The 18,250-nt window shown below is 40.4% G+C and overlaps 1 protein-coding gene across 1 annotated transcript in view; it reads left to right on the top strand.

Annotated features, from left to right (window-relative positions):
- The window catches only part of LOC146468771 (dynein beta chain, ciliary-like), a 58,743-nt gene that overhangs the window by 3,872 nt on the left and 36,621 nt on the right, over positions 1–18,250 (top strand). The window contains exons 6-26 of the mRNA XM_085124132.1: positions 249–482; positions 1,064–1,231; positions 1,503–1,619; positions 2,050–2,318; positions 4,227–4,295; positions 5,298–5,424; positions 5,896–6,160; positions 6,883–7,052; positions 7,434–7,508; positions 7,624–7,956; positions 8,600–8,854; positions 9,525–9,694; positions 10,380–10,602; positions 11,191–11,307; positions 11,586–11,672; positions 12,278–12,679; positions 13,213–13,458; positions 15,165–15,389; positions 15,828–15,919; positions 17,542–17,668; positions 18,029–18,181. Of these exons, the coding sequence (XP_084980258.1) occupies positions 249–482; positions 1,064–1,231; positions 1,503–1,619; positions 2,050–2,318; positions 4,227–4,295; positions 5,298–5,424; positions 5,896–6,160; positions 6,883–7,052; positions 7,434–7,508; positions 7,624–7,956; positions 8,600–8,854; positions 9,525–9,694; positions 10,380–10,602; positions 11,191–11,307; positions 11,586–11,672; positions 12,278–12,679; positions 13,213–13,458; positions 15,165–15,389; positions 15,828–15,919; positions 17,542–17,668; positions 18,029–18,181 (3,924 nt within the window). The remainder of the gene's footprint in view (positions 1–248; positions 483–1,063; positions 1,232–1,502; positions 1,620–2,049; positions 2,319–4,226; positions 4,296–5,297; positions 5,425–5,895; positions 6,161–6,882; positions 7,053–7,433; positions 7,509–7,623; positions 7,957–8,599; positions 8,855–9,524; positions 9,695–10,379; positions 10,603–11,190; positions 11,308–11,585; positions 11,673–12,277; positions 12,680–13,212; positions 13,459–15,164; positions 15,390–15,827; positions 15,920–17,541; positions 17,669–18,028; positions 18,182–18,250) is intronic.

Genomic DNA, 18,250 nt, shown 5'->3' with positions numbered 1-18,250 from the left:
GAAAGAATTACTGTGTACATACTTCATTCCTAGAATAGTATTCTGCTCCATCTAGGGTTACATGTACCTCCCAACCTTGAAAAGTTGGCCTTCAGGTTAAAATACTGATGCACTAGCCACCAAGACTGGCCATTGTTCTTCTGCAGGCTTCTTGCTATCAAATTTAAAGAGTAACACTGACCTATCTCTTGTGTTACAAAAGGATTTTCTACAATAAATCATTGATTTTACTTCATTTCATCTCACAGGCAAGGACATACTTGGATCCTGCTGAAATCTTCAAGTCAGAAGCTGAGGAAGCTTATGAGAAAACTCAGAAGGCGATTGAGATTTGCACCTGTTTTAAGGAGCATTTTGAAGATGTCAGGAGAAACATCCAGAAATTCTTCAAGGAAGGACAAGAAGCCAAACAGTGGGAGTTTGCCAATGAGCTGGTGTTTACCAGGAAAGACCAGTTTGTACAGAGACTGAGAATTGTTGAGGTTAGTACTATTGCCAGTAAGGGACCTTCATATTGGGTAACTTTGAAAATTTTGATAATTTTGAATATGTGAACGACTTTTTCAACCTATACAATATGGCCTGGAAGCTAATGGGACATTTACAGAATACCTTCATCATTTTAAAAGGCTTGTTCCCTTACATGCAATGTTTACGTCATGAATTATTTCAGTGGCTATCAACATTATCCAGGGAAGTTTAAGATGGCTAGCTCTGACAATTGAGGAAAACAAGACCAACTTGCACTTTATATTCTGGTGTTAAATTCATCACCAATAGATGAGCTTGAGAGTAGCTGCCAAACAACGAGAGTACACTGCAAGCAGAACTTTCCTGGAGGTAACCATGACAACCCTGACAGCCCACCACCCAGACACTTGTCACACTGATGGCCTCAGTGGAAACCACTCATTGTACTAATACCACATTACAGTGGTACTTACCTGTGTCATCAGGGAGGGAGAAACAGGGAGCAAAATCTGCAAAATCTGTTTGACAATAACTGCACACTTTAGCTAGAATGGTTACAAAATGATGTTTTTTTGTCTTATTTGTTATCCAGGACCTGTTCAGCACAGCTATGGAGTTTGCCAAACTGGAGAAAGTAGAACTGGGTGGAATCAAGGGGAAGATGCTCAGTCACCAAGTCGTTGAGATCTTCACAGAATTCAATGAGATTTTTTCAGTGTTCGGTAATCGCACTTACGATGGACTGGATCCCACAAACAAAGTATGATTTAACAATCTTGCAAAGGAAGTATCACATAGTTATAAAGTTGTGGAAAACAAAAAAAAAATAAATAAATAATTTTTTTTTTTTTGACTGGTTCTAAGTATGTATTTAAAGCTATTTTAAAGAAATTATGTCTAGGATCAGTGGTGTACATTTTTTTCAGTGTCACTTACAGTCAGCCTAGAGTATGCACATTTGATCTTATTATTTTGTCAAGTTGACATACACGTATGTTTTTTCTCAAGCTTCCTTTCTTCTTGATTCTTAGGAATTTGTTGAAGACTACAATCAGTTTAGAGAAAGAATAGCTGATCTGGACAGAAGGCTTGCTTCTATTGTCTGCCAAGGGTTTGATGATTGTCCAAGCACAGAAGCAGCTCTCAAGGTAAAACCTCAGCTGGTTTCAAGTTTTTCCTTAGTTATTTCAAAGATTAATGGCCCTTTTAGTCTGTCATTTAGGCAGTGCTTTTGAAATCTGTAACCTTGATAGCAATGCAAAGCACCAAGCACCATGCTGGCAACTGTTTGCAAGTATTTGCACTTTTTTGGAAAGAACCAAGGACTGTCAGTAGTAGTGTTTTTGTTCTCCTGGTTGTCTTCAGACCCATCTGGCAATTTAATACTTGTGTCTCTGCACAAAATGTCCTAGAAGAAGTCTGTTTCCTATGTAAATCATCATCATTATGTATACCTAGAAATTCCCCCCTCCCCTTACAAGTGTGAAGTTTGGAAGATTTTGTAATCATTAAGAGAATGCAAAAGATTTAAATACTCTCTCACTGAAATAACATTTAAGTATTTTTCCTTTCTCATAGCTTCTTGATTGCTTTGGCTCTTTGTTGGATCGGCCGCTGATTCATGCAGATTTTGAATACAAGTATCCTATCCTACTCAAGATGTATGAGGAAGAACTAGATGAAGCAAAGATGATATTTGATAATCAAATGAATGTAGCAGATGATGATGGAACTCCACCAATCAACAAGAACATGCCTCATGTTGCAGGGGCCCTCAAATGGTCCCAAGAACTCAGAGACAGAATTACCAAACCGATGCACGCCCTCAAGCTTTCTGTTAACCACGGGTAAGAATCATGAAAAAAAATAAGCCTGCATGGAACGTCAAGTCTGGCATTCTAGACTCCTTTCCAGTCTAAATCAGTGTCACTGTTTATACTCTTACAATGGAAGTGAGAAGTTCAAAGAAAGGGATGCACTGCACTGCTACATGTAGTTACCTAGCTCGCGAGTGGTTTCTACAGCATCCGTCAATGTTCATCATCTATTAGTTTCTATCTTACTCCTTCAACTTGATTTTTCAGTTCCATCTTGGAAAATGCTGTTTCTCTCTGATTTGTGCACATTGGTTGCACTTTCATGTCTGATGGTGTTGGTAGTTGTTCATGTTTCAATATCCTTCACTTCAATTTGCCTCTTTTATATTCTTGACAGTGGATCATTCACCCTTTATTAGACAAGTCCTGATCTTGATCTCTCCGACTCAAGAGTTCCATATGTGGATTTTAATGTTGTGTATATGTGAAATTTACTCAGACTTGTGAAAAATACATTCCAATCCCTGTTGTATCTGTGACATCTTGCAGTTGGTTTAGAGAATCTTTTGTGTCCCTTATTGTTTACAAATTCACCTTCTCTATCTTTGTCTCTTCTGACAATCACTTCTCTTTAAAGACCAGACAAGGTTTTTCCAATCATCCACGGTTTAGAAAGGTATGACATTTTCCCACTTTTCTCACTCTTGACTTGTTGTTTTAATTCTTTCAGCTCAAACCATGGTCAACATCTAATGTGTCAATCTGTATTTTACCTGTAGTTTCCTATGCTTCCTCCTTTTCCATGTCAACATACTCAATGCCTTTTCTGGAAGATCCAGTATCTACTGAGGTTACAGTTTTCCAGTTCTAATCTTTCCATGAACTCTCAATCTTACACACTCATCTATTAAGTTACATCCATTATACAGTATTTCTGTCCTTAAATGTCTGTCATTTTATGGCAAAGAGTTTTCCTTTTTAGAACATATTTGGGAAACAAGCAACCAAGAGATGCAGTATAAATACACTCTTGAGTTAACAAAACATGTTTGATGTACCATATCCATCATCAGTTGTAAAAAATGCAAAGCCACGAATGACCAAGTGCGATATATTATAGAACTTAGCTACAACATTTAACTTAGCAAAGTAACTGTGGTGCACCTGTAGAACAAAGGAAAATGATACTCAACAAGAAATGTGGTGATTACAGTACACTAAATGAACTAATTACAATGATAACAGCACAAAATACTGTTTCAAATGGAACTCATGTTCATACATTGTATCTGATGAAAAGTGCTATTTCTATCCTCAGACGTACAGACTAGTGATGTATGTCTGGTCCAGGGTGAATTGAATATTAATATCATTACATTCCAATCCTAGCAGTATGCAGGATGTTTGTCCCATGAACCTAGTTTAATGACCTTAACTCCCATGAGTCTCCTGTAGCTCAGTGGTAGAGCATCCAAACTAGTAATCGGAAGGTCTTAGGTTCGTCTCCTGATAGGAGCACTCAGATTTTTTTCTGAGTATGCCTGTGTCATTTACTGATTAATACATCATTTTCAATAATATTACAATAGTACAAATAATGGGTCCACTTTAAATTGGTTAAGCTGTTTCGGTCTCCCTATCTGTACACCAGTTATTATTTTTCTTTTTTCCTGTGCCTGTAGATGAGGCAAAATAAAATAAAGTAAAATGATAAATAAATACAAAACAATTCACGCATTTACAAGGGGAAACAATAATAATAAAAAAAAAACTAAATGAGTGAGATAAAACAAGAGTTATATCTAGGTTAAGATGGTTAATTTGCTTTTTTTGTACCAGTATAAGGGCAATTTAGTTAAGTATAAGCCAACCTTTAAAAGCCAGTTAGGCTGTAGCACAGAACTGTATTTTGCTGACCCACTCCCTTTGGGTTTGCAGCACTCTTGAGACAGCTGAGGCCATGATTATCTTCAACAAATTTGATGAGATGAGCAAACTGCTGAACACGTAAGTTTGGTTGTTTTATTTGGCTGCATTCCATAAGAGTGCACTTAGCTCATGACATAATTTATTACCATGCTTAATCTATTCAGTCCTCCCTAAACATTTTCTTGGTAGTAAACAACAAGGGCGAGGGCCCTTTGCTTGGCATTCTAGGGGCCTTAATGCTGAAAATGATAACTTCCATTTTGTAAAATTTAATCCCTCCCAAAAAACAAACAACCTTATAGAAGGGCTACTTAAAAGGCCGCACATAACCACAGAGCAGGGGGAGGGGGTGAGGGAGGGGGGCAACCCAAGTTTGGAGAGGGGCTTGAAACTCCCACTGTGAAACCCTGACCCAGTTTATGCAGCACTCCCCTACCCTTTTATGACTTGGAGTTGAACAAGGCACACTTGTTTATAACTTACAACATTTCAGTCAGATGGAAGTTCCAAGGTCAGACTGCAGAAAATGTTAGGGAAAGTACATAGTAAAATAGGCAAAAATTTTTGTTTGTTCCCAGTCTATAGGCCTGTCTATGACAGCTGTGTCAAGTACAAAAAAAACCTACCCTATTTATGAATTCAGAGCAAGAACGAAACCATTACTGGGTGACACAATCCTATCCAGGCTATATATGGAAGCCCTGTCACTGACACAGGTGACAGACTCAAAAGCCAGGACTAAATGGAGATGATACTCACAAATATCTGAAGTCAACAGTGAAGTGGTTAATTAAGCAAATGAAATTTCGACCATCAGTTTTTAGTTGAGTGGCAAAAGTAATTCATGTATGCTTTGATATTTTTGCTTTACTATGCTCTGGAACTGGTCAGCAAAACTTGCTCTAACAGGAAGCCAAACCAAACAAATAGTTACTCGCTCACATAAGTTTTCCTTTGCTTTTTGCTAGTTACATGTATTTGCTTTGAGTTCTGTTCTGATTGGCCAGAATAATTGTTTTGGTTTTGGTTTTATGACACTCAATTAAAAACCACTCTAACTATTTAACACCTTCTTTGCAGGTATGAAGAGAAGGTTTATGCTGACTGGACCCAAGATGTTGGTTCTATCTCACAAGGAAATTTGGACAAACCTCTTATCATCAGGGATACCAATACTAAACTCATCAAAGTCAATTTTGATCCTCAGGTTTGTTTGTGAACTCATTTATTATGCTAGGACTTCTGACTTTAAATTTTCATTTTATAGTAGAATTGTAGATAGTTGGAACAGTTTACTGAGTGGAGTTTGACTTGAGGCTAAAGACAAAAAACTCCAGTGAACCAAAATTAAACCCTAAAAAAAATCCCATGCTGATTTTTAGAGCTGTAAAAACACTCAGAAAAGATCAACGTTCGCTTAACGTACCGTAACAATTTTTTTGCTGCGAATCTTCCCTTTTTTATACCCAAAAACATACCTCAGGCTGGTGAAATGAAACTACCCCAAAAAATACCAGGCAAAATTTTCTAACCCAAAAATCCTTCGTACCTCCCTGCACCGTACCCCTCCCCCCCGCTGAGCTTAACTCTAGACTATTTTTCTTGAAATCCACATGGCAAAGCAGAGTTTTCTAACTACTGTTGACACAATATTAAAATACAATCGTTCATGTTTTAGCTGGTTGCTGTGCTTCGTGAGGTCAAATATCTAGAAAATTCTCAAAATGAAACACTGGAGACTATTCCTGAAAGTGCCACAAGCATCTACTCACGAAATGAGACTTTCCACAAGTTCCTCTCAAATCTGGATTTGACGGTTGCCTGGTATAACAAAGTCAGGGAAACGCTTCTTGACGTGGAGTTTCCACTGGTCGAGGGACAGTTACAAGAAATAGATAGCCAACTACAACAAGCTGAAACAACGCTGAATTGGAACAGTGAAGGTTTGTGCTAGCTAAATGAATTCATATTAAGTGGTTAAGTAACTGGGACTGTAGACTGCAAAAAAGTTTATTTTTTTGCCTTGCTCTGTCGCACTAATGCATGCTCTTTTAACGGAAAGGAGGAAATTAAAAGTGAGATTGGGGCTCGCTTGTGAGAATCCACGCTTTTGGTCAATGGGAATTTTAAGAGAAGAGACGGTTGCTTTACAGTGTACTGGGACTGTTACTGATTGGCATCTGATTTCTCCGCATAATACTAATTTGTGTCTGTATGACAATATGGAGATAATCACCGTACCTGATGATAGCAAAATGCAACTTGTGACCTGAAAGGTCTGACCGGACAGGATATTTATGAGCTCTACTTGTACTACAATTTTTGATTACAATACACGTTTTTCTTTTTACATTTCTGTTATTGTGCACATGCCACACATTGACATTCAAATCCTAGCAGTATGCAGGATGTTTGTTCCATGAACCTAGTTTAATGGCCTTAGCTCCCACGAGTCAGTGGTAGAGCATCCGAACTAGTAATCGGAAGGTCTTAGGCTCGACTCCTGATAGGAGCACTCGAATTTCTTTTTTCCGAGTATGCCTGTGTCACTTAATTATAAGTCCGTCTTCCTCACGTTTTGTGGTGTCGTTAAACTGTGCTAGGGTAGCACTTGCTAGAAAAACAATGTTGCTTATTAATTCATGCTATCTTATGTTGCAAAAAGGTGCGTGGGAATACATTGAGAAGACAAGAGACATGGTCCATGATCTTGAGAAACGAGTTCAAGCAGCCAAGAACAATGTTGATAGCATGGGTCAGCTGATGACGAAATGGTGTGAGGCTCCATTGTATGAAAGAAAGGAGGGCAAAAAGGAAGGCCTGCTCAACATTGAGGTAAACAACATTTGTATTTTTGAGAGCCATTTTGAGCCTCGTTATTGGAAACAAAGAGCAGGAGAATGTCTTCAGTTGCATTCTCACCCATAACATGCCCAACCAAATGGCACGTACACTAAGTTGTGGAGTTAGGAGGTACACCTCACCCACCCCACTCTTGGTATAATGTGCAAGGTCACCGTGAATCGCTCATACAATAGAAGCAAGCCAATGGACTTGTTCAATTGACTGTCGAAATGCAATCGAATGTAACTCCCTATTTTGATACTTAAAATTTACACCGTAAAAATACTGATATAAAGTTTAATTTGGTCGGGGATTTTTTATACAGGGATCTTTGAACGGTCGTGATTTTTCTTTTGATTTCTCGTTCATCAGGACAGTGAAACGAACCTGAACAAACGTTACACATTGATCCAGCAAGCAGGAGAGAAAATCCATGAGCTTATGAAGGTATTTACCTCGTTATTGTTTTACTGAAACCCGAGGTTGGGCAATCCAACCTTTAGTATACTGTAAGGACGTGAAAGCAGCTCAATTCCTCATCATTATTTATTTTGTTATTCAGAACAACCTGGAGCTGTTTAAAGCAGACGCGTCAACAGACATTTGGCGAGCATACGTGGACTACCTGGATGATATGGTCTTGGACGGTTTCTTCAACTGCATTCACTGTTCACTCAACTATCTTCTGGAAAACACGGACTCTAAACACAACACCACTGGGCTGTTTGAAGCCAAGCTTGAGCTGCAACAGCCTGAGATGGTGTTCATACCTTCGTTAGATTTCGGCGTCACGGATGGTTTTTATGAACTTGTTGAAAGAATTGTTAATGATGTGTACAAGATGGCGTCACTTGTCAAGAGGTTGGCTGAGCACAATGGATCAGAACATTACCAGGTGAAAAGCTTATGAACGAATCAGTAGAAAATTGAAAATCGTGCAGAATTGAGTAAAATGTTCTGGAAAGTTGATGAGTTCATGTCTTGCAGTCCAAAGAATAGAGTTTTATGTCAATCTAAATAAATCAAAGCTGTATTATCTAGGGCAGAGACATTACTTTCTTTTATATCTCTCAGTTAGTACGCGCGGTGTGATTGGTCCATTTTGCAGGATGTATTTCACTGTACGTCCCGCTAAATTTGAAAGTTTCCTTTCCCGCGCGGCCAATTAACCTCAGAGATATAATAAATATCTTACTCACCTCGTTTTCTCGGTCCGTACTGTAAGTTACGGATCCGTGTTTTCCCCCGTTGATTTAAGGCCCGCGCGCTCTGCGCTTGGGCCATAAATCAACGGGGAAACACTCGGTCCGTAAATTACAGTCAGACCTCGAAATCGGTCAGTAAGAGGTATACACTTGGATTATTGCGAGGAAGAAAATTTAACGTACGTCTAGGTGGAAGAAAATAAATAAATAAAATCAAGTCCTTTTTTCGCCAAGGAATAAGAAGAAAATATTGTACTTTTGTCGAGTAATAATTTCTTTGATTCAAACTTTTTGCGATGTTTGACTTCCTTTCCTTTCGTTGCGTTCTTGCAGAACGATGTTGAAGACATGCTTGATCTGTCAGAGATGCGTCAAGACTTGATGGATCGTGTAACAGGCATCATGAACAAGGCGAATGAATACCGCAGCTCTTTTGATATATACGCTTACTTGTGGCTGGATGACCGCAATGAGTTTATGAGACAGTTCCTTTTGTATAATCACGTGTTAACTGCGGAGGAAATAGAGGCGCATGCCGAGGAAGGAGTTCCCGAGAATCCGCCCACTCTGGCGCAATTTAAAGAGCAGGTAACATTCTATCTGACTCAGAAGACCTTTATGTTTAATGTCTATCGAGGATGGCATTCTGACTGCTCCGGCCCTGGTTCTTCAAAGACTGGATAACTCTATCCAGTGGATAAATCGCTATCCCGCGGATAAGATGTACGCCAACTAATACATTTTATCCGCTGAATTACGACTTTTCCGTTAGATAAAGTTATTCGCTCTCCGAATAACTGGGGCGTGCCCTTAAAAGTCAGTAGCTTTTGTGTTGGTCTCTCGTACAAACTAACGACATATTTGAACGAGCAAGCGAGCAAGAGGGACTGAGGAGAGAGGGGCTATGGGCGTGTGAGGCTCGCGTGTGTGAATCTCATTTTCCCGCGCTTTGTGCCTCGCGAGTTTGGGCTTCCGCGAATCGCGTCTTCCTCCGTAAATTTCGAAAGGAAAACAACTGTTTTGCTGGTTATCCTGCTCTTAAACGTTCAAACAAACAAACGAACGAACAAGTCACCAGACTCAATAGAAACAAGCAAACAAACAAAAAATATCGTGATTTACCAAGAAAACGTAGCATTGATAACTTGGTACCTGTATGTATTTGAAACCTGACCTAAACAAAAGGGACACAGCTGATAGATACTAATACAAAAGCATCAACATTACTGATATTTGTGGTGATTTTCCTTTTATTTAGATTGACACTTACGAAAAACTTTATTCTGAAGTGGATGAAGTAGAAGGAACAAAGATGTTTGACACGTGGTTCCGCGTGGATGCGAGGCCTTTCAAACAAGCATTACTGAACATCATTAAAAGATGGAGCTACATGTTCAAACAGCATCTTATTGACCATGTCACAAACAGGTAAACTAAGTTCCAACTTACCTGCAAAGCTTGCTATTATTTTTTATTTCTATCAGTGACACTTTTGTTAGCGACAATTTTCACAACAGCGCCCTTTCCATTATCAAATCTTATTTGACTCAGTTCTCAGTCAAACGCTGTATTATGCACCTCTTGTAAGGGATTGACCACTTCACAAACAGCTAAAGAAAAGTTCAAATTTCCTGCAAGGTTTGCCATCTAATATCTCTATCACTGTTGCCTTTCCATTATCAAATCCTGGTTGAATCAGTTCTCAGTCAAACACTGTATTTAAAATCTCTTATAAGGGTCCAGCTTCATCCAGTACTGTACAAATCAGGTCGCAATCAAACACTGTATTAAGTGCCTCTTGTAGGAGACCATTTCTCGTAAGAGACACTTATTAACCTCCTTTAGTTTAATCGACCCGAAACTTTGAAGAATTTGTGTTTGAATCAACCTTCAGTCAAACGATGCATTTAGAGTCCTTGGGTATTTTTACCCTGGTAACTGAACAGATAATCAGCTGTACAATTGAATGCTCTTTGATCAAAACCCGCACAGTAGGAACTCGACAAATTATTTCTTAAATTACTTGCTGTAGTGTTGATTGTATCCTTATTATAGAAGTACATATAAGACAGTTCTAAAAGTACTGGAACCAAGTGATCGTGTTTGTTTGTAGTTTGAACGACTTAGCAGAATTCATCAAGGTAGCAGATGTTGGTCTAACTCAGACAGTGGAAGAAGGGGACTACAATGGCCTAGTGGCTGTCATGGGACACCTCATGGCTGTCAAGGACAGACAGACAGTCACTGATGAAATGTTCGAACCCCTCAAACAGACTATCGAGCTTCTAAAGACATACGGACAGGAAATGCCTGAGGAAGTACACACCCAGCTCCAGGTACAATGTGCTTAATACTTAATAAAAAAAATGACTAGCTCATAAACTGCATTTACGATTCCAAAGAAAACACCCAATCATTATTATCAGCTGCAGTCTTGATGACACGAGGACCATGAAATCTATGTGACCAAAATTTCAGTAATCGTTCCGGGCCCTTTTCCCATCAAATTTTTAATTACTTTTAGTTGCAAAATGTCTATAGGATCACTGCTGTTCCTAGCATAGTTTCTCTCAGCCCACAGTAGTGAAAGTCCGCCTTTGCAATCAGCCTTCGTTTACAATGTTTAGCCTTGTGATTCTGCCGACCCTTCTGGGATTTTTTTGTTTACTCAAGGTTGAACATTTGCAAATTTCGATAAGCAGACTGAAGCAAACAGAACTACTTTCGGCAATCCACACAAAAGTCTGGTGTAAGATACATGTAGATCAAAAGCTATCCATTCGCTTCACCCCTGACCCGCTAGGCTCTCTGTTGAACCTTGCTGTTTATGTCTTGTTGTTCGTTTATGCTTTAACAATGCAAGTAATACGTTGAGCGAAAATTGAAGGGAATTTTCTAACCTGCTTTTATTTTTCCAAAAATAGGAACTTCCAGAACAGTGGAACAACACCAAGAAGATTCAAGTGACAGTGAAACAACAAGTGGCTCCCCTGCAGGCGTCTGAGGTCGCAATCATCAGACGCAAATGTGGACAGTTTGATGTAAGTCTGCAAAATTCCTTCTTGTGGTTAGAATGTGTGGCAGGCACAAGAGTTTATATAATTGCCTCATTCCAGGAACGCGCGAGGATAGCGCGCACACTACTGATTCCCACGCGCGTTCAAGAAATCTTCGCAATATATTTCTTTGTTGCGCCTAGGAATATCAAAAGCTGTTATCAGCTTTTGTCCAAAAACCAGTGTTGGACAATAATTTTTCCAAGGTAATGCTTTTTAAATTTCTTTATTTAAACGCAATTATTTCCCTTTCTTCTCTGCAGATCAAACAGCACGAATTCAGAGAGGACTTCCGTAAGACGGCTCCTTTCCAGTTCGACTCCACGCAATATTACGAGCGCTTAGACAAAGTAAATTCTTATTTTTTGTACTACCTACAGCTCATTGCTTCTCATTACAGTAATGTACGTTCTCTGATAAATGTCGCCTTGTGAATAAGCGTAGTTGGTTAATTTCTCTATAATACAAAGTTGGATATTTTTGTCTATATTGTCGTTCACAAAGAGCAAAATAGATTTACTAAGGATTCTTTTCTAACATTTCTGTTGACACACCTTTCAGCGGATACAAGGTATGGTTATTTCAGTACACGCTTATGTTTTTATCAGTTTTAAACTTGTAAAAAGTTCCAGTTCCGAAAAAGTACCTTTATTTGAGCCTCTATATGTATCTTGTTCCTTTGACAATTTTTATTAGCTTTACGTGACACAACACAATATTTACAATACTAAACACTACTGACACTATTCACGATAATTACGGTGTGCAGTACTTACAATATATGCTTACTATACTTATAATACTAACAACTAACAATTACACTACTTACACTTACGATAGCTTACGATAGATACTTACAATAGATACTTACGATAGCTACACTACTTGCAGTACCCATGATACTTTGATTGCCTCATAATTGCCGCCTATTTACCATATTTTTTTGTATTTGCAGTCCAACTTCCAGATCTGTGCCATGGAAGAAGAAATGAATGCTCTTTCAGAGTCCGCAGGCCTGTTTGAGGTCAACTTCCCTGATTACAAACAACTGCGGGCCTGTCGCCGGGAGGTGCTGTTGTTGAAACAGCTGTGGGACATGATCGAGGTCGTTCTAAGCAGCATTGATGAGTGGAAGGACACTCTATGGGCCGACATCAATGTGGAGAACATGGAAATGGAATGTAAGAGGTTTGTGAAGGAGATTCGAGGACTTGACAAGGAGATGCGAGCATGGGATGCGTTCAGTGGACTGGACTCTACTGTCAAGAATATGGTGACGTCATTGAGGGCTGTGGGAGAGTTGCAGAATCCGGCCATTAGGGACCGTCACTGGCAACAGCTCATGCAGGCTACCAAGGTATGTGCGGCACATTTTCGCGCCAATCCGGGATACTGTTATCCCAGACCATTGGTCAATTCCCTCGAGTCATCAGCAGTTGAGACATCAAGACAGTCAATACATCCTGCGAGCCTTCCTTTGACTTTCAATAGCCTGAGAACAAAGCAACCTCACAGCGCAAACAAACAAACAAACAAGCAAAACACAATCAAACAAACAAAGACCCACACTAAAGTGGTTATAAAATCAATCACCAATTGCTGTACAGTCGTAATTACTGCACAGTTAACTGACAACAGTACAGCAGCAAACAAAACTCGAAGAAGAGACGGTAAAGTTCGTGAGAGGTAAATCAGGATTATGGTTGGCTTGCACTTTTAGTCTAAGTAGAATTCTAAATAGAATAGGTGACACGTCATATTTTGAGGATCAGTTGACACTTGCCAACCCATCAAACGAAAAACCAAATGGAATTCACGTCATTTATACAGTTCCTCAAATTGGTGTCACATTTTCCCACCTATAACCAAAGATATTCCTTTTCCGCACAGGTAAAATTCATTATGAACGACGACACAAACTTGGCCGATCTGCTCGCTCTCAATTTGCACAACTTCGAAGATGAGGTCCGCGGAATCGTGGATAAGGCGACTAAAGAACTTGGAATGGAGAAGGTTCTGAAGGAATTGGATGTCACATGGTCTCAAATGGAGTTTGAATATGAGAGTCATATGAGAACTGGTATTCCGCTACTGAAATCAAGCGAGGAATTGATCGAAACTCTTGAAGATAACCAGGTGAGAAGGAAATCAAAATGGTTTAAGACTTTTCCCAGTTATTAGGGAACTTTAGCAACGACGACGGAGACGACAGCGAAAACGTCACTATCGAAATAAATTCGCGTTTTTTCAAACGGCGTCGTCGCGAACATTCCAACTCGCTTTGAATGTTAAAGATAGGCGAAATTTCCCGGGCCCAGTTGCTCGAAGCATGGTTAGCGCTTACCCGGGTTAAATGCCATGACAACCTATAGGTTTTAATACCTCTTAACCAATGGTTAGCGCAAACCATGCTTCGAGCAACTCAGCCCTGGAGTTGAATTCTTGGAGACCGCACCCAAGAAAGACAAATTCCTCGTAGTGTGTTTACCGTGCCGTCCTTCATAAAACGTCCCATCAGGAAAATTCACGAACTAGCCGTGCATTGACAGTAAAGAAATGTACTGCACATGCAGAGTTGTTATTTGGTTATGAAGTGTATTTCTTTTTTGATGTTCTCGTTGCCACCGCCGTCGCTGTTGCTAAAGCTCCCTATTGCATGATTCAGGGAGTCTCGGTACCACATTGTAGGCATCAAAGTTCAATTTTGGTTTTCCCGTGTCTTTGACTTTGTTGTTAGTTGAAAAGTTAACCAAAGGAAAGTTGTTGTCGCAAAATAAGTGAACTTCATCGTGACTTCAAACATTTTCAGTGAAGAGATCCGCAAAAACGTTGTCAGTGAAATTAACCATTTCCAAATCTCCTTGGCAGCAATATTGTAGGGCGTCGGTCGCGCTGCTTAGTAAAAAGCGCTCAAACTTTATTTCACGATCTATCAGGCAGCTATTTGGGGCTTGCGGTTCCTTTAGCCTCTAGGCTCCAATTAACAATTATTACTCTCTTTGCTATTTTTTCTTATTAAGGTGATTCCATCGAAAGAACGTTTGTAATGAGAATTTTTTGAAAATCTCTACAGATGTTAAGTCCATCTAGTACGTCAGAAAAATAAAATAAAAAGAGGGGGTCACCGTCCTTGTTTTCACCCTAGAGGGCTGTAGTATCTCACTATTTTCTAGGCATGTGATATATTATTGTGGCATATTAAAGGAGCTAGTCTTCAGCGAGAAGTGCTTACTACTTCCAGAAAGTTAGTACTGACAATGAAATTCTAGCATTTTTCTTTTAACAGTACTGTAACTTTGTAGTAAAACGACATAAAGTGGCTAAATAAATTAATCCCATAGCATAACAGGGGACATTCGAGCGGTTGTACGCTTCCCGCGAAACGTCCAAAATTGATCGTAGTAGTGATTTCACAATAATTTTTCGAAATTGAATAATGAAAAATTATTGAAACTGGGATATAACTTAGAGAGTCGTATTTTCTTTAATTTCGTTGAATAAAAAATGGGGGTCACCGTGTTCGTTTAGAAGGAAAGGACCATTTATTTTCCTGCCGAGCTTAACCTCAAGGAAATCCCGCAATGTTGTGCGTGCGCGCGCTCGTGCGCGCGCTAAATGACGCGAAAAATTATGCGCAGCAAGGATGCGCAATGCAATTCAGTGGAATCACCTTAACTTATAATGCTGTAATGCTTCTCCTGTAATTAATCAAAGTGTGAGTCAATAAAGATTACTACTACTACTTACTAACCAACAGCTGTGTTATGAACACCTCAAGAAAGCTGCGTGACAGGCTATAATAAAATGGGATTTTTGAGAGAACAATCTCATCTCTTTTCCAGGTTCAACTTCAAAATCTCATCACGTCCAAGTACATCGGGCATTTCTTGGAAGAAGTGTCTTTATGGCAGAAGAAACTCTCTGTATCGGACTCTGTGATCTCCATTTGGTTTGAGGTACAAAGAACGTGGTCACACTTGGAAAGCATCTTCATTGGGTCTGAAGACATCCGTAACCAGCTGCCTGAGGACTCCAAGCGATTTGACGGCATTGATTTCGATTTTAAGGTGATTCCCGAAAAATAAAAGTGGTTAAAATTTTCTCAAACTTTCTGTGGTTGTTCACTACTACATGTATGTATTATTTTGAGAAATGTAATAAAAAAGATAGGTCACCCTGTCCGCAAAGGAGTTACGACCCACTCAGATAGTTCACTGTGCTCGTTCGGGAGAAAAGAGCCGTTAAGTTATTGGTTGGGCTGAGCATCAAGGAAAACAGACGATGTTTTCAACGTGCGCGCGCTAAGCACGCGCTTATGACGTAAGAAATTATGGGCAGTAAGAATGCGCAATGCAATTCAATGGAATCACCTTAAGGTGACGCCTGTCTTGAAGAAATATTGTTAAGTAAAGTTTCGTTTTTGTAAAAGGGAAATGAACGTGGTGACGAAATTTTTATAGAACTTTTATCTTAGTTCATTTCTGTCTCGTCTATTGTTTTTGTAGGAACTAATGAAAGAAGCTGCTGAAATCCCGAATGTAGTCAATTGCTGTAACAGAGAAGGATTGTATGAGAAACTTGAAAACCTGCAAGAAAGGTATGCTACTCTGGAGTGGCACTTGTAAAATCATCAAGTTGAACAGTGTTGATTGTTTTGTTTTTGACTTTTGGCGTAAATCGACACTTGCCCCTGTAATGCAACCTACTTACCCACCTACCTGCTTGCCTACCTTACTACCTACCTACCTGCTTGCCTACTTACCTACCTATTTGCCTACCCACCCACCTACCTGCCTGCCTACCTACCCACCTACCCACCAACCTACCTACCTACCCACCCACCTACCTGCCTACCTACCCACCTATCTACCTGCCTTCCTACGTGCTTACCCACCCACCTACCTGCCTGCCTGCCTACCTACCCACCTACCTACCTACCTACCCACCTACTTACCTGCCTACCCACCCACCTACCTGCCTGCCTACCTACCCACCTACCTACCTACCTACCTACCTGCCTACCTACCTACGTATCTATCTGCCCACCTACCTACCTGCCTACTTACCTACCTGCCCACCTACCTACCTACCTACCTACCTACCTACCTTCCTACCTACCTACCTATCCACCTACCTACCCACCTATCCACCTACCTACCTACCTACCTACCCACCTACCTGCCTGCCTACCTTACTACCTACCTACCTGCCTACCTACCTACCCACCTGCCTACTTACCTATCCACGTACCTACCTACCTACCCACCAATCCACCTACCTACTTACCTACCCACCTACCTGCTTGCCTACCTTACTACCTACCTACATGCTTGCCTACCTACCTACCTTCCCACCCACCTACCTGTCTGCCTACCTTCCTACCCACCTACCGACCTATCCACCTACCTACCTACCCACCCACCTACCTGTCTGCCTACCTACCTACACACCTACCCACCTATCCACCTACTTACCTACCTACCTACCTACCTGCCTACCCACCCACCTACCTGCCTGCTACTTACCTACCCACCTACCTACGTGCGTATCTACCTGCCAACCTACCTACCTACCTGCCCACCTACCTACCAACCTGCCTACTTACCTACCTGCCCACCTACCTACCTACCTACCTACCTGCCCACCTACCTACCAACCTGCCTACCTACCTACCGAGCTGCTCACCTACCTACCTACCAACCTGTCTACCTACCTGCCTACCTAACTGCCAACCTACCAACCAACCTACCTAGCAACCTACCTACCTACTTACCTGCCCACCTACCTTCCTACTTACCTCACCTACCTAACTACCTACCTACCCACCTACCTACCTACCTACTTACCAACCCACCTTCCTACCTACCTACCTGCCTACCAACCTACCTACCAACTTACCTACCTACCTATAAACAGTGAAAGGTAAAATATAGTCCTTGAATACAAGCGTTGAGTGCCATTATGTTGAAATAATTCCAGACGTTTCGGGCTTAGCCCTTCATCAGTGGAAAAGTCAAAGATTACCTACCTAGCTACCTACCTACCAACCTACCCACCTACCTAGCCAACCACCTACCTACCTGCCTACACACCAAACAACCAATCAATCCTAACATCCCTGAACTAAACCTAAACTTATATAAAAACTGTCTATTAGTCATAGCCTACAACACCAAACTATTGATCGCAAGTAACTGTTGTTGATTATGTATGTTGTAGATTGTCATTGTGCGAAAAAGCCTTGGCTGAGTATCTGGAGACGAAGCGTCTTGCTTTCCCGCGCTTTTACTTTGTGTCTTCAGCAGATTTGTTGGATATTCTCTCCAAAGGCAATCAGCCAGTTGAGGTACGTTGTGACCACAAATCCAATGGCTTTCACTATAAACCTATACTCAACGTAATATTCGAGAAGCGGAGAAATTTTCCAAGAAAAATTGCCAAACTTTTAAATGAAAATGGGGAAGAGCTGAGCTCAGTAACTTTCATTTGGATGGTTACACTTAAAAAATTTTTCCTCAGACTCAAAAGTTAGAACCACCTGTACAGCATAATAAACAGCACCACAGGAAAGTACTGCTAAGTAGCATTTACTTCACACTTTATATGCGCATTTGGTCACATACACTGACTGATCAATCTTCGGCAGCATGAACATGTAAGAAGTTAAATGATGTGTTAACGTTTTCACTTTTTAACTGCTCGCTAGGTTTGTCGTCACTTGTCCAAGTTGTTTGACAACATGGCAAAGCTGAAGTTTAATGATGATGACGAAGGCAACCCCACCAAGGAGGCACTCGGGATGTTCAGCAAAGAAGGAGAGTATGTGGACTTTGACAAGGCATGCGACTGCTCTGGACAGGTAAAATGAATACAAATGATAAATTCATAGAAAACTTCATGGCGCTTTTCTAACGGCTCTCCTGAAAGT

Source organism: Pavona decussata, unplaced genomic scaffold, assembly GCF_977016875.1.
Source record: "Pavona decussata unplaced genomic scaffold, jaPavDecu1.1 SCAFFOLD_129, whole genome shotgun sequence".
Lineage (NCBI taxonomy): Eukaryota > Metazoa > Cnidaria > Anthozoa > Scleractinia > Agariciidae > Pavona > Pavona decussata.
Note: the sequence above shows the minus strand (reverse complement) of the source record. Positions and strands in the feature narration are given on the sequence as shown.